Here is a 23,229-nt window from a genome sequence, read left to right on the forward strand (position 1 = left end):
TAGGAAACAGCTGGGAAGTCCTGCCATGATGGAATGCACTTTTACAATCCCATTTATAGATTTTTTTTTTCTTTTAATATTTAAACTGAATACAATTTTACAGCAAAGATTCCCCCTCTGTAATAGGTACTGGTAAATAGTGAATTTTTTAAAAATTTTTTAAATTTCAAAAAATGATAGCATATCACAACTTAAAGCTTTCCAAAAAGGAGTTCTTTTTGAGTAAAAAAGGTTCACATAGTAGAAAAAACTTACACATAGTTGTAAACTGTTACATACAAAACTGTGGAAAGGTCAGTGATGTTTTATTCCCTCACCCTTACACGTGTATCCCTTCATTTTATATTTATATATACACACATACACAAAGTCATGTGCTATGTGCATATATAGAGACACAGAGATGTAGAGATCTGGGGTCAGGATTAAACATTTCCAAAACCTTTATTGGCTATTTCTCTTTGCCTAGGTCAGCTGTGATACTTGATTTTACAACTTGCTACACCAAAAAATATTTCCAAATTCAGTTTTTCGTGGCGCAGTTAAAAACCATCTGCTGTTTTTAATCAGGAAGATGAGTTTTGATTGTTGTGTGCACTGGGGAGAAAAAACCACAAAGGCACAAAGAATAGAACTCAAATCCAAGATTGTTTCAGAACAAGAAACCCAAGGGTTTGGGCCACGGATGGGATCGGTTTGGTCGCCTTTGCCAAATCTCCTTGACAATTTGAGTAATTAGCACCCAACTGGTTACATGAGGTAGATCCAAATTGGAAAAAAAAATAAAATAAAAGCAAGCTGGGTCCCCAACACTGGGGTTTTTTTGCCTCTATTTCAAATGTTTAAAGGATCCTATGTCAGTCATAAGAAGTGGAAGCAATGGCACCTACCCGAAAGCAAGCACGGAATTCAAGAATGGCTTTTTCTGGGCTGTAAAATTTGAAGTGTTAAATCCCAATCCTCCTTCAGGCAGAGATTTGCTGGCAGGGGGAGGGAGGAGAATAAGTCTGACAACAAGGACAACACAAAGCTGGGATTTGGGAAAGCCTGTTTGGGGCCAGCTGCCAGAGGAATGGCCGAGAGCCAGCGCCCAAAGAGGCATCACAGTACGGAGCTACAGGTGTCCCTTGTTTCTGCCTTGGCTAACACTGGGGCTCTACAGGAACTCTCCTGTAGTTAAACAGTATTTTTGCATGCTCTGAGAGAGGAATCTGACACATTTAGCATTGAGTTAAGGCTTAGTTTAAAGTGGCCTGGCCACACAGCATCACACAAGTGCCCACCCAGGGCAGCAATGGGTGAATCCCAGCCCCGTGAGCCCCCAGCACTGCCAAGTGATGCCACAACTCCATGGCCAACCCTGCAGTGCCAGGGATGCCCTGCACATCAGCTGAGGGCAATTCTGGGCCTGGTTCTGCATTACAAGTGCTACTCCCACCCAGCCAGCACCAATCATTTCTATACTGCAAGCACAAGTTCCACAGAGATGCAACACACACACACAACACTACTCAACACACATTTAGTACCACCTGCAACAACCTTAACATCATAGCTTTCTTTTCTCCTCAAAAAAACAAAAAAACCCCACAAACTTTAAATGGTCACAAAAGCATTTTGATTGGAAGGAACATTTACAATATGGAAGCTTCTGGATTGATTTTTGGTTCTTTTTTTTCAGTTATTTTATAAAAAATAATATTAAAAGAATTTTTGAAACTATTAAAAGATTAAAACCTTAAAAGATAAAGTCAGTTAATTTTGCAATATACCAAAATTAAAGCAAAAAAAAAAAGGTTTAATCAATACATTCTGTTTTCCATCTTGCCCTCCCAGGATCAAGTCAACCACTCCACTGCACAGAAATCTGGGGCTGGATCTTTACTTATCAACTGCCCTAAATGCTGAAATCTTTGTGATTGTACAATAAAATACTGCAAAATCCAGGGAAATTGTGCTTGTTATTTCCAGTCAAATAGTGCCTTTGTATCTTTTACAGACAGCCTATACACTGTCCCTGTCCTGTCACACATGTGTGTGCACACACACAGATCTAAAAAATCTAAACTTCACCAACAAATTACAGAAAGGAAGTGGTAACACTCTTCAGGATGGCACAGAACTTTGCCAGATGTAATTCCTCATTGCACCTCATTGGAAATTTGATTTTCCAAGATAAATGTAAAACTTACTCCTTAATGGCTTTTGATGGTTTTTTGATTTTTTTTTTCCTCTTATTTTCTTTAAAATGCAATTATGAAGTTGTCATTTGTAAATGAGATGAGAATTGAAGGGCTCAGTCAAAGTTTCATGAGAAAATCTCTCAGGAATGACAGACTTTGGGTCAAATCCTTGGTTTTTAATAGCACAGAAGCAGTGCTATAAAAGTGATGTTTGAGCACCTCACAGTTGATACAGAACTTTGGTGAAATCTAGAAACAAAATTCACTGCATGTCATGTTGGTACAGGAGAGGTCTGACCCAACCCCCAGCAGCTGAAGCTTTGGGGTGCCCATAGAGCCCAGACAGGATCTGCTTTGAGTCAAGTACACAAAAAATGTGCAATTTCACAAAAACCAGCATGACTGAAGCTTCCTCTATTAATGGCTTTAAAACCAGGAAAAGCTGATAAATACAGAAGAGTCCACATTATTTTTTTTTTTTCTGACAGGAAATCTAAGCTAACAAAGCAAACACAACCAGCACCAGCCAGGGGTTAGACACTCCCAAGCTTGCCTACTGACCTGTGCCAAGCACACCCAAAAAAACCCTATAAAATGACCAAAGTTTAAATTTGTATTTTGGGGGCAACTCCTAGGCTTGCTCCCAGGTCAGACAGCATCTGCAATCCTGCTGATGAGCAGTGGTTTAGTTGTGCTTAAAGGGAGGAAAAAAAATAACAAAGTTAAAGTCTGTGGTTCTATAGCACATCCAAAATGTGGGAAAAAAACACAACTAAAACCTGTGCACTCCTGAGAGCCCTGTGGAAAGGATCATTGCCCTTGATACAGAACTGCCCTGCAAGCCAAGGCTCCTCAGGGAGCCCCAGGCAGGTTTACAATGGATCTGCTGAGGCAGCACATGGACAAATCCAAAGGAATTGCTTTTTTTGGGGATATTTAGGTGGGAGGAAGGAGCAGTCCCAGCCTGCAGCTGGTGCTGTGGGTTTGCAGGGCTGCCACCTGCAGAACTCCCACAATGAACTCCCACAACCTCTCATCCCTCCAGATCCAGCAGCGCCCCTGGCCCAGCCCCAGCCAAGTCAGAGCCCCCCAAAATCCCAAATCAACTCAGGGAGCTCCCTGCAGCCTTCCCCTCCTGGATGGGCCAGCAGATGGGTGCAGGGTGCAGGATTCCTCAGGGGCACTTGCAGACAAGCCAGAAGGAAAACTAAGAATTAAACTGTCACCTTACAAGTGCTTAAATTGGCAGTTTTGAAGGAAATGCCTCCCCTCCTTCCTCTCTCATTTCCCCAAGGCTTAGGGTACCCAGGGTTTCTCTTCTCTGGGGCATGAGCAGCACTGAGCTCCTACACTCCCCAAACTTCCTGATGATCCTGGGTCTGCCTTGTGTGGAAAACACAAAACTCTGCTGCCATCAGTGACAGAGGAGCTGTTCAGCATCTCTGCTCAGTGCCAGCCCTGCCAGCAATAGCGTCCACAATCTGCAGTGCACAATGTAGTGAAACATCTTCTCCAAAGCAGCCACTGACCCTGCACTTCACACTCCTGGGGGGGCTTTGTTAAATCATGACTGAGAACTGAACCAAACTGACAGGATTTTACAGAATAAACCCAAATGGTTTATTCAGTCTCTTCAAAATCTGGGTTCCACAAAGCCAGGCCATAAAGCAATCCTCCTGCCATGGATGAGCTCCATTAGTGTCTAGGCCAGAGATTAAGGGAAGGAAATTGCAGGAAAATCAGAATCTCAAGAAACTCACTCTGACAGGCCAAAACCCACAGCGGAAAGCTCAGTAACTTGTAAATAAAAATCAACTTTAACACTGCTATGAAACCACACAGCACACTGTGCTCCAACAGATATTTCTGTCAGCAGAGTGGTTTGTTCTGGAATGAGGAAGCTTTTGGAATAATTGTAAACAAAATCTGATGCATTAGCACAGTTTTCTACAGTTTCATTTCAGGTCACCTAAAGTACCCTCAGTCCACGTGCACTGATGTCAAGGTTGAGTTTTGGCCAAGATTTTGCACAGAACTGACACTAAACAGTCCCAAGATGAACATACTCAGGTTTGGGGTTGTTTTTGGTGTTTTGGTTTGGTTTTTTTCCCCCACATTTTAAAGATTATAATTTTCTGAGCAGGGAATAAAGTATTTTCATTCTTACAGTCAACATCACCTTACCTAAAAGACACATTAAAAAATAATCCAATACATATTTTTTGCCTCAGATTCAAAATATATTTCAAGCACCTTCATGTCATTTGCAGAGAATACCTGTTGGCCAGAAAGTGTCAGGTTAAGTACAGAAACATTTTTCATTTGGAAAACAACAGTATAGAAACTGGGACAGGTCACAGAGGGAGCTGCTGCTATGGAGTGACCCTGACCAGAAGCAGATGTGCCAGATGTGCCCCTTGCCAGGCCTGGTACCCTCTCAGTACACAGGGATGCCTCTGGAAGGCTGAGGAGCCAGCCAGGATCACAGTATGGCACTGCCCAGTCCCTCTGGGAGCATTTTGGCTGCTTAGGGGGAATTTCACTTCAGTTAATTCTCCCATGAAGAAATACAGGAGGTAGCCTTGAACTGCACCTGCTTTGAAACTAAAGATTCCTCCAAAGCCACTTTTGTAGTGATTTGGCCAAGCAATTACATTCAAATTAACACTTCAAAGAAACAGCTCTGACAAAGCAACTGAAACACTAAATGGGATTAAACAGGCTCTGTGCCACACCAAGCACACACAGCACCCCCTTCCCATACAATCTGGATTAAACCCTCTCAGAAATGCATCTTTCCAGTCATCAGCCCTCAGAAACAGAAGGCAGAACCTGCTGGTCTGCACCCTAACATCAGCCAGTGGGGCTGGAGCTGGGCTCTGTCCTGTCCCTGGGGGTTCTGGAAGCAAAAGGCAATTGCTGATGGATGGATGAGATCCAAGGGCAGCTCAGAGCACTGAAACATCCTCTGCACTGCCCAGTCCCACACAGACAGCAAGACATCATAACTGGATCCCAAATCCCTGTCATTCCACTAATTCTGCCACATCCAAGGATTCTGCTTCTACAACACAAGAATCACACAAGCAAGGAACACCTTGAGAGCTACATCTGATAATTCAAATATTACATTAATGCCATCAGGCATCAAACTGGTACCAAAATTGGCATTTGAACCTTGCACAGATAATGAGCACAGTGAGAGCTGAAAAACTGCATCTCTGTGGTCTGGGAGAAATGTGAACAGAGGAGAGAAGGAAGAAATGTTTTATAAATTCACACAAACCCTAAATATCTCCACTGTGACACAGCAACTGTGCCCTTCTTGCACTGATACCATAATGCACACAGAGTATAACAGCATTTAACACCAAAGCTCCCACCTCAGCACTGGAAAACATGGCAGTATTGTGGAAAACAGAACTAGGAATGGCATCCCCAGCATTTCTGTACTTGCTGTGCAGAGCACTATTTACAGTATTTTCAAACAGCTACAGCAGATGCAAAAACAAAAAAAATCTTACAGTAAAAAGGGAATTTAAAAAACCCAGAAATCAGTGCAATTACCTTCTACTTGAAGTTTTCCTTAAGAAAGATGGCATGTGTGCATCAAGAAGCATGTGACCAAATGGAATAAAAAAGTACAAAACAAAGGACTGCCCTGCATTGGGAATGGGGAAAGCCACACAAAGAGAGATACTATGGTAGGAGAAGAGTATAAAAAAACCAGAAAAACAAGTGAGTTTAATGACACTGGTCTCAAGTGTGAAAAATACTGAGAACCCTTCTTACATTCTTTTAGCTAATGAGTAAAAGATATATTAAAAAAAAAAAAAAGTCCCTTATGGGTTATTTATGCCACCAGAGGTGCTTATTTGACTGAGTCTGCTATTGAATCAAAAGCCTTTAGTCAGGAAAAAAAACTTAAACTCCTCACACCTCCTCTCCAGAAGTTTTAATTTGATCATCCTTGTGGAAAAACCTTTTGTCCTATGTTATAAAAATGATCCAACAAGAACAAGACTCTGTTACAACAAAGGCTGCAGGAGTTATTGAGAGAGGCAGAATTAAAGCCAAACCTTCACAACCTTTTTGCTTTGCCAATCAGGGAACCCTGCCTGGGGGCCTGGATGGAGATCAAAGGGATTTGTTACCTGACAGATCAAGAAACAAGGGAATTCCTGTGGAACATGGAAGATCATTGATTGTAATTCACAAAGTCAAATATTCTAAAGCAAGCCAAGCCAAAAAAAGGAGCTCTAATAAAACAAGTGACCTCACTCTGTACATCAGTGCATACACAACATGTGTTAAATTGCATAGGGCTGTCTAAAATGCCAAATAAAGCAGAGACAAATCCACCTCCCTCCAGCAATTCCCACAGGACATTTGCTGCCCAGGATCAGCTCAGTTGTTTCCTGGGGGCTGGAACAGATGGAGTGGACTGGTGACTCTTCAGCCACTGCAGCAGAAATCTCCACCACCAAGGAAACCTCATTATTGCGTTAAATTTTGCACATCGGGGGAAAAAGACAAACTTTAAAGTATTTTGTGTATTTTGACAGTACTTGTCACCTCCCAAGAGGAGCATTTAAGATTTGCTGATGCTGTTTGGGGGGCTGTGCAATGGGACTCCTCTGCACGGGCTGGAAAATGCCCCAAGTGCCCAAGGGTGGCACAAATTTGGTTATTGCTGAGCTGACCCAGAGCTGTGACCTCAGCTGGCACTGCTCCACCACAGCCTGGGGCAGACTGAGACTTCTTGGGCTTTGTGCTGACCTGAGATGTTGCTGTTCTATACCAGACATGTGGGAGGTACAGAATAAAAATAATTCTAGGATTTTATGTGCTTGTAGCAGGTTTTTTTGGACAGGAGACATTCTCGAATGTGTAATTTATGTTAGAAATATTCCCAGAAAGAGAGGTGCTGCACTGCCAGCATGCTGTACTTCACAAGGTATATACCTAATCAGTATTTTTTTAAAATGCTTTAAATTATTCACTAATTCACCACTGGTGGGAGGGAAAAGGAAGGAGACACAAGTGAGACATGAGGGTTAGAAATTAATTTGCCCATCACCCAATAAATACAGATCTACTGTACAACTTTAGCAGTTGTGGAGTCTTTCTGTGAATCACAAGGCATAAATAATTAGCAGTATTAGAGGCTTAGAAAGGTCTGTAAAAGGTAAAAATGTCCTGAAATGCACATAAACATCCCAAGTTCTTCATACTTAGGGAAGGAAAGCTACATAATTTCTGCTTGTTCCAAGAGGATCCACAAACAGCTACTCTCAGATTAAGGTCCTGCCTGAAACTCCTTTTCTCACAAAGGAAACACCTTAAATAGGATGCAGTGCAGTCCCAGGCTGCTTCAGAAATGAGATCTGAGGTCAAGACAGATCCTGCCCTCCCCACCCCACCAATGCAATTCCACTGTCCCAGATCTGCATGGAAAGAGGGGGATTAATTTCACATCCAAGAGGTCTCTGCATAACAGACAGCAAATAAGTTAAATGATGCCTTAAAATGGATGATCTTTATCCTATTTGATAAGAAGAATTCATACAAAAATAATTCTTATATAAAACTCTGCCAAATGAATATCTTCACTGAAATAGGAAAGCTCTGAAGGAAACACAGAGAAGTGCAACACACCCACCATGGGGAGGATCTGCAGCGTGAGGGGAGGTAGGTACAACCTCGCTGGCACACAGCAAGACAGACAATGCTACCTAGGATTTGCTTCAAATTTACACAAATCTGAATTTAAAGAACTATGACCAAGAAGACACTCTGAGCCAGCAGCCTAATCACCCAATTAGAATAGTACAAATATGATTATTCCATTAACAGGTTTTACATGTCACCTACAAAACATTGACAACTGACACACTGCTACAAGGTGAAGATCTGAACTGGAATTATGTACCTAAAAAAGTCTTGATGCAGCAAAGACTGGGCATTTTCTAGCTTATCCAACACCACCTGGTGGCAGCTGAGCTGCTCTGTGGCCCAGAGCTCTGCATGGCTTAAAGCTACTTGCCCATCCCAGTGGCCAGAGGTAAAAGTGTCCAAACAGAGACTGAGCAGCCCAGAGAAAAGGGAAAAGACAAACCAAAATCCATCAGTGGAGGAGAATGAAGGTTTTCCAACCTGCATCTCAGCATGTTATTTCACTTATCCCATGGAAAAACAAACAAGATCAAGTCAGCATAAACAACTTTCCTGGGCTTTCTCCATTTTCTCCTAAACCTGCTCGTGGCATTGTCATTAGTGCAATGGTTTACATGTGTGTTATGGTTTTTATGAATCCAGTGTGCAAACTAACAGAAGCACCTGTCTCATAATTATCAGTTTTAATTAATGCTTCTCCTAAGAGAATGGCAAAACTCTCACCTTTCCTACAGATCTTATGCATAATGAAGAGAGCTTCACCTCCCTCCCTAAGTAAACTTCAGTTTCCTCATTTTTATCTTTACTGCATAGATTCTCTGACTTGTGCCTAACTTCCAGCGAGCCACTCTCCTCTAGCAGAGCTCCTGCTTCACCACTACTCAACATATAAATAAAATACAAATTGTTTTGTGCTTGAATGGATGTAGGATGTTGGTCTTGTGTGCGTCTGAACCGCAGAGGTAAATCCTGCTGTGTTGAAAAAGCCTTTCTGCAAATCCCAAGCTACAACAGACACTGGCTGCATCTCTCTCCTCTCACCACATCAATTGCATATTTTTTTTTTTTTGCATTTGAAGAGTAATGTCCCCACAAAAAGGATCTTACTTTCTAAGTTCAAAGCATTCTTGATATGTTAACAGAAGTATAATGAGCACTCCTTAGTAAATAAAAATAAATAATAGCATCTAGTCTATCACATTAATACTGTGAAACATATATAAAATTTACATTAACTCAAACAACAGTGAAAAAGGATTGTACTGTATTTATCACCACAGACCCGTATTCTTTAGAGACTTTGGAAAGTAAGTGTCACAGTCCTGTATGACAAATCCTAAAGTTAGCTGTCAGTATGATTTTAAAAAAATCTTTAGAAATTTTTTTAAATGGCACATTTTCTTCTGCCAATCTAACTGGAGCTATTAAAAGCTTAGGTACAGGTTTACTATTTTCTTTTTTTTTTAAGTTCATCTTTAGTCTATGAAAAACATTTTAAAATGCAGCACAATAAAAAACATTCAAGAACAAGCTTCAGAAAATACATTTGTCCTTAGACACACAGAGAATAATCTGAGAATAATCTTCGTAAGACAATTAGAAACCAGAATTTTGTCACGCTCTTATTTGGAAAATAAAAATTTTTTAAATGCATCTAGAATAATCAAGGCTTCATAAATACTCAAAAAATGCTTTGCTTTCCTTTGTACTAAAAGCTGATTCACAGCGTTTTAGCTCATCAAACCTTAGTATGAATTAGGTATTTCCAAATTATCAAAAGCAACTCAATGAACAGCAAACTGAATGAGGAGTTTTGTGGGTTGAGTTGTTGGTTTGGTTTTTTTGTTTATCTTCCCTACGCCCTGAGATTGCAGCTCTTGATTTAATTATAAAATCTGGGTCTGTTTTATACCAAGCAGCTCAGAGATATTTGGCAAACCACATTTCCGACAACAGCGGGGTTTGGTACAAGAACGCAGTTTGTGATCAAGTCTGAAATTCTGGACGGAAGGCTTCCTTGCAAATGGGAAAGAAAGGAAGGAATAAAGATGCATCACTCATTGCTGGCTGTCCCTGGGCTGGGGCATCTGTTGGTCTAAGTGCAGCTGGTCTGGTGTGAATCCAACTCTGCCTTGTCTGGAGCCGTGCAACACGAGAAGGTGTCAAGCAAAGTACATCGTGCGCAGCGTGTCCTGGTGCACCTGGACTGCCTTGGCAAGTGCTTGGTGGTCTCTGCCATTGCTCTGGCCAGAAGTGTGGCTTCCTTCAGCACTGAAAGAGAAGGGAGGGGGGAAACAAAAAACAACAGGTTGGGGGGGAAGAGAAACCCTACTGTTGCCCTGATTTTTTAAGAATTTCTAAGCCTTCTGCTGTTTACATTCTTGTAACAAACTTTCTGTAAATAACTCATTGTTTTGCATTCTTTTATGGAGGAGGAGAAATTTGATGGACTGTTGGTTTGTCCGGTGTCATTGGAGAGGTGGCACTTTCACCCTCCAGTCCACTGTCACTTTTGGAAATCTATAAATGTTGGGAGTCAGAAAATAAACTCCTTTTTTTTCACCTTGAGAGCAGCAGTGTGTGCGTGTCGTATTGTTTTGTGTCCTATAGTGACACCCTATTTAATCTGCCTCTCCTGGCACAGGTTTCTGTATCATTACTTTGTTCTGAACAGAATAAGTGTAATTAATGTTTGACCAAAGCACCACTGAGGTTCTGAAACAGTAAACAGCACATATAGGAACATCCTCTGCATTGTTGCAGCAGTGAGAGCCAATCCACTCTCGAACTGCTGAGGACACCACTGACCCCAGAATTAACAAGCCCCACTGCCTTCCAATTCTGCAAAAGTGCAAAACCCTGAACTCACCTATCGTGCTCCTTATCCACCAGATGGTACCTGGCTCTGAAGGCCACCAGGTGAGCGTAGTAGGCGGGGGCAGGGATGGAGACGGAGCGCGTGCAGCGCACGTAGGTGTGGCACAGCTGGTAGGTGAGGATCTGCAGCTCGTCCGACGAGAAGCGATTGTCATCCCACAGCACGTGGTAGTGAGAGGGTCTGCTTGTTCCCTGCAGCCAGAGCACACAGCTCATCAGCATTCCCAAACATCTCCTGAGCTTCCAACCTCTGCTGGGAGCTGCAGGGAAATGGCTGATTCCTCAAAAACCACGGGCAGCAGCTCTACACATTCCAGCTGGTTATTCCTTTAAAAGGCAAACAAACTTCTTCCTTGCTGCCTATCAAACTAATCCCCGCCCTTTTATTGGTAGGGCTGTGTTTCCCAAAATTTCACCTCTGAAAAGCACTTTCATCTTGAAAACCTCAGATCTGACAAAAAGCCATCTGATAAAGTAGCTTTAGTACAAACATTAACAGTTAAAGAGTTACCATGCCACACATGCTTTACCTGAATCCCAGCATGACTACACAGGTAGAAGTCAAACTCTGAGGGGTGGGTGATTTTTGTGTCCACTGTGGTACCAGCTGGAATGTTTCCACTTTTGCCAACCTGTGTAAACAGCAAATGCAAAGACATTGAGGCACAACACAAAGGGTTTTTTTCATTTGCAGCTGTATAGCCAGGAAAACAAACAAACAAAAAAGATCTATAAAAAGCAGAAAGTGAAGAAGAATGTGCAAAACTGAAATTTTGTTCCAACTAAAAATCTGCAGTGCCTCTACTATGGAGAAAGAAAAAAAGAGATAAGCTGCAAAATCTTCTTAGAAATTACCTAAAAAATTTGGTTTTCTGAATAATGTAAAAAGAATTTCCTGCAACTGAGTTGTCAAATTCTTTTCCACCTTCCCACTCCAGAACAGGAGTAACTTTTCCTGTTTATAACTGCAAGGGGACAATCCTTCCTTGTCAGACAGGCCACTTCTTCCCTCAAAATCTCTTCAAAACAGAATGTCAAAATACTCTTTACTTTCAAACAATTTAACATCTGTAACCACAGCATCTGTAACCACAGCATTTATTAATATAGCAACCATGTTCATGTCAGCTTTGGGAGTTACTAATTATTGCCTGGTGGGGTCCAAGTGCTCCCACAGAGAAGCCTGACAGAAGGAAAAAGAACATGGAAAGCCAAATCTTTGCCATAAGGAACTCTCCATTCTCAGCAACAGCTCTTGAAGAGTCTCCTCTTCACACAGAAAGTACCAAAAATCAAACTGTGGAGTCTGATCTCTCCCCACAAAGTACCAGAAATGAACAGAAATTGGTGACTTGGCTGGAGCTCTGGGGTGCCGAGCAGAACGTACCCGCTCGTTTTTATCCGTGCAGAAGAGTCTGGTGTGGTGCCTTTTCTGCACCACTATGAATGTGATGCCAGGCTGATAATCCTTCTCCAGTTTAATGCAAGCCTCCCTGATAGCCAGCAGCTCGTGGTGGAGAACCTGAGGCACACACAGAGAGAGGTGGGATCAGCATGAACCGTTGCCATCATACAAATTCCTCTTATTTAACTACACATTTCTTTTATTTAGCCACAGATAATTTATCCTGTTCCTTCTCGCACTGTCACTCAGAGTAATGAGATGTCAAAGCTTTCAGGACCAAATCTCAATTTCTTCCCCTGCTGAGGGCAAATTACATCAGCAGGTTCCTGAGCCAGGAGAAAGCTGTTTCCATATTTGTTCAGCTCCAATCACAAGGCTCAGACTAATAACCTGCATGTCAAAATCTCTTTAACTACCAAATATAAATGAACATTTAATTAGGCTGCTGAATAGAACAGAATAATTATTTTTCAGACTAGAACAAGGGATAAAATCCAGAAGTGCTCAGCTGCTCTTTCCCAGCTTTCTGCAGTTCCATGCAGGACTACAGACATCAATAATAAGGAAAGTGAAACAAACCAAAAAACCAATTATTCAGTCTGTGGGTTAATTGTACATGAAAACTTCAGTGAAAAGCAATAACAAATGAAAAGAGAATATATCAAAAGTTCATACAAAGATTATTTTATCAATTCAAATTTAGCAAGTGACCTTTCCGCTTTTCCCCCTAGATTTTGAGAAGCCAACTCAAGTCTGTATCTTTTATTTACATACTTAAATACTGTATAGAAAAGTGTACATAAATGTCTTTAAAATATATAGAAAAGTATTTAATAAAATATGGTACTAACAAGCAAACAAATATGAGAGGATGAGTTTTATCAGAATAAAAATAACTGCGACAATCCAGTATTTATTAATCCTGTATTAAAAAAATATTTATATATTTTTTACTGCCAAAGTTCTATAGAATACACTCTGACTAATATATACTAAATAGGAAACAGATGTGGAACATAACTTGAGTGCTAAAACTACACTTTTCACTTACAATTCTGTCAGGGAAAATATTTTAAAGGGGAAAATTACTTTCAAAAGCACATGAAAAGTATGCAAACATTTCTGCTTGCTTGGTTAGAATCCAACAAATTTGTTGAGGGAAGATTTGTTGAGGTTATACTTCTTATAACTCCAACCACATAGAGGTGGAATTTTAAAATTCCATTACTACCACGAAACTACACGATGAGCATTTCAAGAAGACAAGTATCACCTGTTGGAACTGCCCCTCAGAAACACCATCCCTGTAGAAGATGATTCGAGTTGGTTTGAACCTGGTGGATTTGTAGAACTGGATCAGCAGCTCCCTGACCATGGCAGCCAGGTCCTGGATGATTTCCTGCCGGTGCTGCTGCACCCGCACCGTGGCACAGTAACGGTTGGGATGAGCATCCATGCTTCCCACAACCTGGAAAAAATGCTTGGCATCAAACCAGAGAGCACTAAAATAAAGGTTATTTCAAGGGATAAATGCACTGTTTTGAACACTGAGTGCTTGGCCTGGCAATGATGCATTTGAAATTCAAATGTGCTTGGAAACAGCTCTGGGTTTAGTTCACCTGTGGCAGCACAGCCTGCTGAAACAGAAAATTGTTTTAAATCTAAAAGATTCATTTCTTGTTTGCACCTACAGGCACTTAAAAACTCAAACAGAGTTTGGAGCACTGATACCATGAAGCCATCGAGATAGTTCAGACTGTTGCATAGGAATTGGAATTCTGGGACACCAAGCCTGTTTTTTGGATCTATCAAACTGAAATGGTGATGAACCACAGAAATATCCACATCTTTTATCAAGGGAAGGGATTTTTCTGTTAATGAAACATTAACATCTATATGCTGTAAAAGTGGCATGGGACTTAAAAATAAACAAACAAAGAAAACCTAAAGAAGTGAGCACATCTCTGTCACTGTCATATTTTCTGAAAAATCCCCTTGCCCAGGATTTCTCTTATGGGAAGCCAAGAAGCCTCAGAGAAAAACAATATTCTCTCATTTGCTTCTCCTGTGTTTTGCTGCTTTGGAATGTGGTTGGAGATTGTTTATCCAACATGTGAATTTTTTTACTTACTGGCCAATGCAGGCCAAACTGTTGGACTCTGGAGGAGAGAGTCACGAGTTTTTCTTAGTTTTTCTTTTTTAGCCTTCTGTAAGTATCCTCTCTCTATTCTTTAGTATAGTTTTAGTACAGTATTCTTCAATATAATATAGTAACATAAAATAATAAATTAGCCTTCTAAGAACATGGAGTCAGATTCACCATTCCTCCCCTTGATGGAGGTGCCAGATAATACTTTCTAAAATAGATCCATAACATCACCAAAGATCTTCATTATTAAACAATCCTGAGCAGCCACTACAGGTGTTTGACACAATCCAAGCAAAAGACCCTTCCCTGTATTTATTTAAGAAGGACATTTCCAAGAGATTAGTGCACATTTTGTGTTTTCTGGAAGCTTGAATCCCCAGAAACCACAACTGAGCCAGCCTAGTTCCCTCTCAGCAATGAAGAAATTCTGAACATTTCTAAGTGCTGAAGAAGCAGATTTAAACATGCACCAGCTCATTATCAGCCTGCTAATAAATATCAGCTCCCAAAAAAGCTCCTCTGTGTATCAGCAACTCAAGCATTTTACAAGCTAATACACACATTTAAGTAATTAGCATCAGAGCAAGCTCTCTGAAGTTTCAGTAAATTCCTGCAGAAAAATAATTTATAATGCTATAATTAGGCAATCAGAAGCAATGGACCACAAAAGGATGGAAAGCAATAAAATGCATTAGAGCTGAGCAGCAGGAGGGAGAAAGAGCAGGACACAATTTACTCACTGCAGCAATGGAAGGCTTCTTCCCATCCCCAGCTGGAGGGTGAGTTACATCTGCACCAAGGAATATGACAGGCTGTTGGAATACTGGGGGTCTGGCAAAGAAAAGGGAAATTTGTCAAAGCAGCAAGATTTATGCTTAATAAAGCACATTAAAACTCAAATAAACAGCACTCTGTACTCCTGCAGGGAATTCATCAACAACTGGCACTTGATCAGAGTTGGTCACTTGTCCTGTGGCAGGAATTAAAAATCCTGATTAAGGTTCTCATGCTAAATACTTAGGTAGATTTTTAAAGCACAGCTAATTGTTGCTCTTAATTAAAAATTAGTTTTAAAATATATCTGGTTTTATCTAACTTGAAGAATTGCAGTTTTTATCAACTGAACCAAGAAAGGAGTAAAAGTTGATCCCTTAGTAACAAATGGCATCTGAGAAAATTAAATAACTGTGCACATATGCAGATGCTGTGAAAAAATATATTCTTCCTAATAAAAAAGTGTCTTGGTAAGGAAGTCCAAAAATACTAGGTATCAAAGTTGTTACTTGCAAAGTAGATATTTTTTTTTAATTGAGCTTGAAAGTTTTAAACAAATCTTTAGGTTAAGATATTAAACCACTGCCCCAAGAGAGGAACACCAAAGCACTACAACACAGGTTTTAAACTTCAACTCTATTCCTTAATGAAACAATTTCAAACAGGAAATTTGGACCACCATAATTTCTTTGTGGGGGAATGATTTAATGGTTATGGAGATTAATTTATCTGTTTGCAGACCTGCTTTAAAAGAAATGGGAAGGTAATGTTGATGATTAGGCTTTTTTTGGTTTTTTTTCTTGAATTGTTTTTTTTTTCTCTCACAAAATTTTCTTCCCATTTTTTTGCCTAAGAGATGATGAATGGACTGTACTTAAGAGACAGAAAAAAATAGCTGGGTGACTTGGAATTCTGTTAATTTTTTGTTGTCGTTTGGGTTTTGTTATTGCTGCTATTGTTGCTTTTTTGCCTACATACATACATATATATATAATTTCTACATATTCTAGTAAAAAACTGTTATTCCTTTACCCCCATCTTTGCCTGAAAGCCCCCAGAGTTACAATAATTTGGAGGGAGAGGGTCATCTTTTCCATTCCAGGAAGATTCCCACCTCCCTTGGCAGACACCTGTCTCCTAACCCAGCAGAGTTTGTGGTGCCCAGTGTTGGGCTCCAGGACATTGACATGAAATAATGAAAAAGGAATAATATTTTCTGGGTAAACCTAATTTTGTGTGAACACAGAAACCTCCTTAGGCACCATGTGGTCTAACTTAGCCTGGTTTGGCTGCCACATGGTTGTGGATACATTTTTCTCATTTGCAGCTCCTCATTTAAACACGGATCCTATGACTAAAGCTACTGCGGCTGTTACCCAGAGTTTGCACAACAGGTCAATAAGGTGAGCAATTCCTGGATTTTAAACTTCCCCTGGCATGTGGACACATGGCTGTACAACTCTCACAGGCTAAGTTCATGTCTGTGGGGTTACATTAATAATGGTGCCCATTGTGAGGAAGCAATACAGGGGGGAGTTTTCCCCAGTTCTTCACCCATTTCTTTGGATGCACCCCAGCACCTTCCAAAGGGTCCAAATTTATTTCTAGATGCTGATATCATACAATGGCTGCTGTTGCTGATAGGCCTAATCTATTTAGCATCTAGAGTATTCCTCTCCTGTCTTCATAACCCAACTTTTGCAGGACTATTTATTAGAAGCCAAAAGAGTTTGTCTGAAGAGTCACTGAAGCTGCAGTGCTGTGGCTGCAGATGAAGGCTCCCAGTTATCTCAGCATGTCTCACTTGCTCTGCAATACAAAAGCCTCTTCCTCTTTGAAAGATGAACTTACCTTCCCTGTGGCAGTAGAATGTTATTCACACCTCCTAATTTGACATTTATTTTTAAGCAGAGGTTGGACAGAGTTTGTGGTGTTGTTCTTTGGACGTTTTTCATCTGCACACACTGAGTGGCCATTCCCAGCACCGTGTCCCCGACGCGCTTCACCTCCGCTGCGCAATGAGAAAAACAAAATAAAAGATTTGCAAATTGCAAATCAAACCATGGAGGAGACTTGAATTTAACTACAATTAACTACACCTGGAGTTTTAGTGAAGTGGTGCTCAAGCTTAAAGGAACACAATGAAACTTAACCCCAAACCCACCCAGCCTCCAGAACCTTCCCCAGTTCTCTCTGCTCCACCTAACCAAGTCCTAAATGCAATAACTAAAGGCACTGCTGCCTTATATTAACTTATATTATATTACATTTTAAATTAATTCTTACTTTATAATTGTAGCATCATATCATCAGCTTTGGCTAATGATGTGGGCAATGTGGATAATATTAGGATATTGAGCACTTGTTGCATTATTAAACACTGGAATAGTAACACAAATCTAGCAGTGCTGAGCAATATTCAACCAAGCAGTTTATCAGTTCTTCACTGCAAGTTCATCACTTGCATAGCAAAGTGGCCAGCTCAGCAGACAGTGGTCCATAAAAACTCAAAGAAACTCATTAAGTACTGTACAATTTCAGTGGTTAAATCAAATCCTATTGTTAACAAAATTGAGACTTTCAGAGACCCACACACTCTTACACTCAGGGAAGAAATTTAGGCTCCAAGATTGGCTCAGAGAAGATGAGCCCTCCTCTTTGGCAACAGGAGAGGGAAAGAGCGGGGTGGGAAGAAAAGACAAGACTGTGGGTATGGGAAGTGCAGGGTATGGAAGAGCGTAGGGTGAAAATAAGGAGAGATGATTAGAGGGGGCAGAAATAACTATAATTAAAGATAATGACAAAGAAAGAAGATCAGAGTGCTACCACATCCTCTCAGTGGTTAAGTAGAGGAAAAGAATTCCCTTTTAATGCCAAACAGGAATAGTAAAAATGTCATTTTGCACCAAATTTCTATTGTACAAATTAGAGACGAGCAACTTCCTTTGCAAGCTGAATTCAAGGGGGAAAAAAGTACTATTTCCTTAAGGTTCCTTGCTTAATCTCTTTTCATCTTGTAGCAGATTAATATTAAAGTTGGAAAATTATTTTGTGCTATATTAAAATGGTGAGGGATGGCATAACACAAATCTGCAGCTGCTTGGTTGATCTGATCCACCAGAGAAGAGTGCACACAGCTTTGGGAGAAAAACAGTGGCCGCTGCTCCAGCTGGGCAAGGTAAGTGGAAAAGGAGGGAGGCAGGACAGGAAAAAAGCAGTCCTGCCTATAGGAAGAGCTGGAAAATGCATTGTTTATGTAAAACATATTAAAACCCATGTGTGTATGCCATGTAAAATGCACCAATTGTCACTGTTTTAAAAATAACTTTTAGTTTGCTGAATTTTCATTTTCTATGCACCTGTATCCTTGCCACCCGAGTTAAAAAACAGAAATTAAAAGAAAAATAGACTGAAATCTCCTTCACTCAACATTTTTTGCCAAAGGGAGATTGTTTGAGTGAGCAAATATGTTCTAAAAGGTAAAAGAGTTCTTGAAGTCATTCCTTCTTCAGTCACTTGGAATTTTCAGCACACAAGTTTTATTAAGCATATTATAATCCACTGCCTATCAATGCCAATCTCACCAAACCCTGTGCTGGCTTTCTCAAATACAACCATCAGGGAGAATGGGAAAAAACAAATTAAAAGCATAGAGAAGACACTGAAAATACTTAGGTCTTAATATAAAACATCACACAGCACAAGAAAAATAGAAAAATTAATTTACAGCCCATTCCCTAACTGGAATTTATAGAGTTAAACCAGCATTAAACCTCTCTCCTTTGGACAGCTCACAAAAAACACACAAAGCTGTGACTGAAATGCACCATCTCCACTCACTGACCATAGACTGGTGTTTTTCCTGGCAGAATGACCACGACCAGCTGCAGCCCAGTGTAAGTGTTCTTGAGGTGCCTGAACATGGGCTCCACGCTGTCGGCTCCCTGCGCGTATTTACAGAAGCAGGGCTGCCCCTGGATTGGCATCCCAGCATCCCTGGAAATCTTCCTCAGCTGCTCTGTGAAGGACCTGGGCAAGGCACACAAATACATTAAATTATCAGACAGTTAAAACCCATCTTGGTTTTTGATCTTATTTTTGATGGAACAATCCTGTTAAACTTGCAGAGTTGTGCTGTTCAAAAATCTGGGAATTTAACCCCATGTGCATCATTAATTGGCAATGCCTGTGTGGTCACTGAAGGCAAGACAGGAAATACACTGTATAAATAACATCATTGATGAAAAAAACTTATTACCTTATTTCTATGAGAAATACAGGATAAAATACTTTTTGCAATAATGACAATTTGGTATAGCCTGCTCTAACATAATTCCATGTTACCACCAGAGAAAGGGTTGGAGTTATTCCTTTTTTTTCCTCATGATGAAAACAATCAACAGAAATTACCAGCAATTGTCTCAGTGAATTGCTTTAGCATCCATAATAATGCACAATTTCATAGATACCAGAGAAAATGTGTAAAATCCTGGAGGTGAAGGCAAATTTTCTCCTAGGATGGTGGAAAAAAAATCACCCTTTGATGGAACTGGTCAGATATGGAGATAAATTTCTTCAGAGGCTTCCACCTGAGAGCCTTGTTAGCTCAGTGATAAAAGCCCTTTATTTATTAACCTCCCCACAGTTGTCTAAAACATTGCTCATCCCCACCACAGGGTGCCAGGGTATCACTGGCTGAGAGGGTGTGAAGATTCAGCTTCTTCCAAACCTGTTGTTAACTTGCATGAATCATAAGAGCCTGTGAGCTCCAGCCCTGCAGCTCCTTGCAGAAAATGGAGATTTCCTCTGGAAAAACAAGCACTCACTACAGCAGAGTCAGTGGCAGAACACCTCCCCATCCCTGGGAGAGTTCAAGGCCAGGCTGGGTGGGGCTTGGAGCAACCTGGTCTAGGGGAAGGTGTCCCTGCCCTCGGAAGAGGGGCTGGAACAAGATGTTCTTTAGGGTCCCTTCCAACCCAAACCTTTCTGTGATTTCAACATTCAAGTCTGAAACAAATCAGGGTTGAGTCCATCTGGAAGTACAGTGCCTACTGTAGGAAGGAAAGGTGTTCTCTCTGTTCCCAACAGGTAAAGCAGGATGATTTTGAAGACTTTTAGAGCGTTTGAAGGTGTTTCCTCTGTTGAATCAGCAGCATTTGAGTTCCAGCTTGATCAACACGATGTAACAAGAGACCACAGGATGGAACAGGATGCAGACATTTTCCTGGCTGGAAGCAATGTCTTTTCATGGTAAATACAAACTCATTCTAAGCCATCCAAATAATTTTATTTTGGCTCATTATGTCCAGGACTTCTGTCTATTTCTCAAAACTGAGTGACTTGGCTTACACAGCATTTCCACTAGAAGCAACATCATGGAAAAGAAAGTTCTCTGGCAGCCCAGTTCCTGACATGTGCCTGGAGAGAACAAGTCCCTCCCTTCCTCATACAATGGACAGTAAAAGATTCCCACTGTTTGCTCATCACTTGTTAGAGAAAAATTCCCAAGCTGTTTAGCAAACCATGTGAAGGAACAGTGCCCTGGCAATGCCACTGGTGTGAGCAATCCCTGCCTTGAATTCACCTCCCAGAGAGCAGCTGAGTCACTGCCAGGGCTGCTGCACTTGTCCATGCATGAAGAGAAAGCAGCTGCATGTGGAAGGAGGGATCAGACATGGATCTGGGCCTGCACACCCTCCCTGAGCCAATGCAGATGTCACTGTAACAACAGTCTTGGAACAATCCTGTCCCATCCTGAGATAAAGAAACCAAATCTGGAAGTTTCATTCAAACACCTAAAGCCAATAGAACAACCAATCCTACTCATCTGGCAAATACAGCAACTTGCACATTCCAGAAACTCTGAAGAGGAAAAGGTTTTGGACAAGAAATTTCCTTTTAAAGAAATTCTACATTAATAACTCTACTCCATATAACAAGGAAAGGAACCTAAGAGAACACACATGTTAGCTGTCACTCTTGAGAAACACTCAGTGATAAACACCCATCATTACATCATTTCTGTTATCTTAAACCCTGTGCTGAGGATTCACAGGTCAGAAATCTGCCATAAAGCAGAAATGGCTTTTGTTAACTCTGATTTGGAAGATTTCCTGATGCTGGCATTGAAATCAGAATGGCATCACTCAAAACACAAAGACACAGAAAATGTATTGCTGTGTGTTGAACAATTTAACCAAAAATATGTTCTTAATAAAAGTGAAATCATGACATTTGCATCCTTAATAAATGATAAAATCACCACTTTACACAACACACTTACTTAAGATGAACTTCAGTGCACTGGCGCTGGGGAGCAAAGCAGGCAATTGCCCAAACCTTGATTTCAATTCCAGTGTGAAATTGTTTATTCCTCATGTCCCAGACACCTTGCACTGGTGTAGCAATTGCTTTATTCTGCAAGTGGAAGGTAAAAATTAAACATTAATGCAAAACTTGATTGATGCTAAACAAAAATGAGCTTTGCTTCTACTTCCCTCCATGTGGAGGTGATTTATACTCTCAGGTCAATCTCTCCCCTGTACAAACATCCATCCATCTTATAATAATAATTTTATTACTGCAGCACACAGCTTCTTAGCCAGGTGAAAACTAAAACTCACATTGTTCATTTTTATTGCTGATCATTGCCTTTGGTTGCATTTATCAGCAGCAAATAGAAATTATATATGGGAAGTAAAATTCATGTTTGGTATGGAAAGTTAAAAGAATCTGCATTTCTACAGTGACTTTACAACTGCTCAGTGAACTTTCCAAGGGAAAGTTAATTTAAGTACTATGAATATTTTACACATTACTAAGTAGAGGCAAATAGTGGTTCAATGTCACTCACACAACTCCAGAAAAAATGTGAACAAGCTGAGAAAGGTGATCAGTTATTCAACATTTTTATTTCTCCCACCAAGCAGATATTACTGGGATGGATTCCTAGAGGACAAGGGATGTAATAAAGCAGCTAAAGTAATTCTGGTGATGTTAATTACCTTAATAAATACTGATAGATGCTTTGGACAAGTTACCATGATGCCTTCCTTCTCACCTAGCAACAGCAACTAAAGCTTCTGGGCCTTTTTCAGGACACACATGTGAATCTGATCATGGATTTTGCAAAGAGTTGTGTGTGCTGAAGGCAGTGCCTCTCCCAGTATGACTTTTCAACATTCATCTGCCAGTAAGTTGCCCCAGTTCTGCTGGTGCCAGAATAGCTCATAAAAGCAGTGCCCTCATCAGGGTCAGGCCTGGGGTACCTTAACCTGCCAGGGAAGGGAGGTTTGAGCTCATTTGCCTGAGTCACCTGAAGAATTTTAGGCAGGGAACTCAAGATCCTCTCCCATTATGGGTTTGGAGGCTCTGCTGTGCACAGAAACAGAATTTTATTCAGCTGGCAATGCATGATCTGAAGAGATTCATCAAAAGCCTCCACAAATTAAATTATCCCAGCTATTAAAGCTTTCATCTTGCAAAAAGTCCCAGTATATAACTGATGGACAATCCTGTTTCTCAAGCTTTTTTAAAAAAGATATCACAGGAGAAAGATTCTGTCAGAAAGGTCATCTGAAAAGCCATTGTAAAATAAAAACCTGTGAGTAAATATTCCCAAAAGGAAGAGAGAGCTCTGGGGAAAGACTGATAGAGATGATACCTCAAGACAGCTGCCCTAAACACAGTTGCCCCACCCAGAATATTCAAAACCAGCCAGAAGTTCAGCAATATTTCAGCATACTTTCAAATATACACAATGACAATTGAAATAATCTTTGTTCTGCATACACATTGATTTGAACCACTATTTGCAGGCTGCCTCTTACAACACACAATGGAAGTCTGTGCTGCAAAACCTGATTAAAGTAATTCTATATATTTTTATCCTAAATTTGAGGATAAAGTCAATATAAGGCTGTTTAAAGACACTTACATATATTCAACTCATAATACCTGTTTAGAGCTTTGATATGGGAAACTTCAGCCCTACTAAACTTTGTTTTTTGCTTTCTAATTAAATATAATTTGCACAGTGGTTTTAAGTGACTTGTGTCACAGCAGCAGAGTGTTTGAGGCAAAGAAGGCATTTTTAACCCAGTTTTACTTTCCAAAATAAAACAGCAATCAGAAGATATGCAAATCAGCCAATACATTTAAGGACT

The 23,229-nt window shown here is 40.5% G+C and overlaps 1 protein-coding gene across 2 annotated transcripts in view; it reads right to left on the reverse strand.

Annotated features, from left to right (window-relative positions):
- Positions 1 to 425: 425 nt before the first annotated feature.
- AGO2 (argonaute RISC catalytic component 2) overlaps positions 426 to 23,229 on the reverse strand; it is a 54,667-nt gene continuing 31,863 nt past the window's right edge. For both annotated transcript variants that reach the window (XM_063174675.1, XM_063174665.1), the window contains exons 11-19: positions 21,348 to 21,481; positions 18,909 to 19,093; positions 16,916 to 17,075; positions 15,031 to 15,121; positions 13,415 to 13,609; positions 12,124 to 12,258; positions 11,267 to 11,368; positions 10,729 to 10,928; positions 426 to 10,130 (exon numbers count right to left, since the gene is read on the reverse strand). In XM_063174675.1, the coding sequence (XP_063030745.1) occupies positions 10,022 to 10,130; positions 10,729 to 10,928; positions 11,267 to 11,368; positions 12,124 to 12,258; positions 13,415 to 13,609; positions 15,031 to 15,121; positions 16,916 to 17,075; positions 18,909 to 19,093; positions 21,348 to 21,481 (1,311 nt within the window). In that variant the 3' untranslated portion in view covers positions 426 to 10,021. The remainder of the gene's footprint in view (positions 10,131 to 10,728; positions 10,929 to 11,266; positions 11,369 to 12,123; positions 12,259 to 13,414; positions 13,610 to 15,030; positions 15,122 to 16,915; positions 17,076 to 18,908; positions 19,094 to 21,347; positions 21,482 to 23,229) is intronic.

This window comes from Melospiza melodia, chromosome 1, assembly GCF_035770615.1.
Source record: "Melospiza melodia melodia isolate bMelMel2 chromosome 1, bMelMel2.pri, whole genome shotgun sequence".
In the NCBI taxonomy this organism is placed as follows: domain Eukaryota; kingdom Metazoa; phylum Chordata; class Aves; order Passeriformes; family Passerellidae; genus Melospiza; species Melospiza melodia.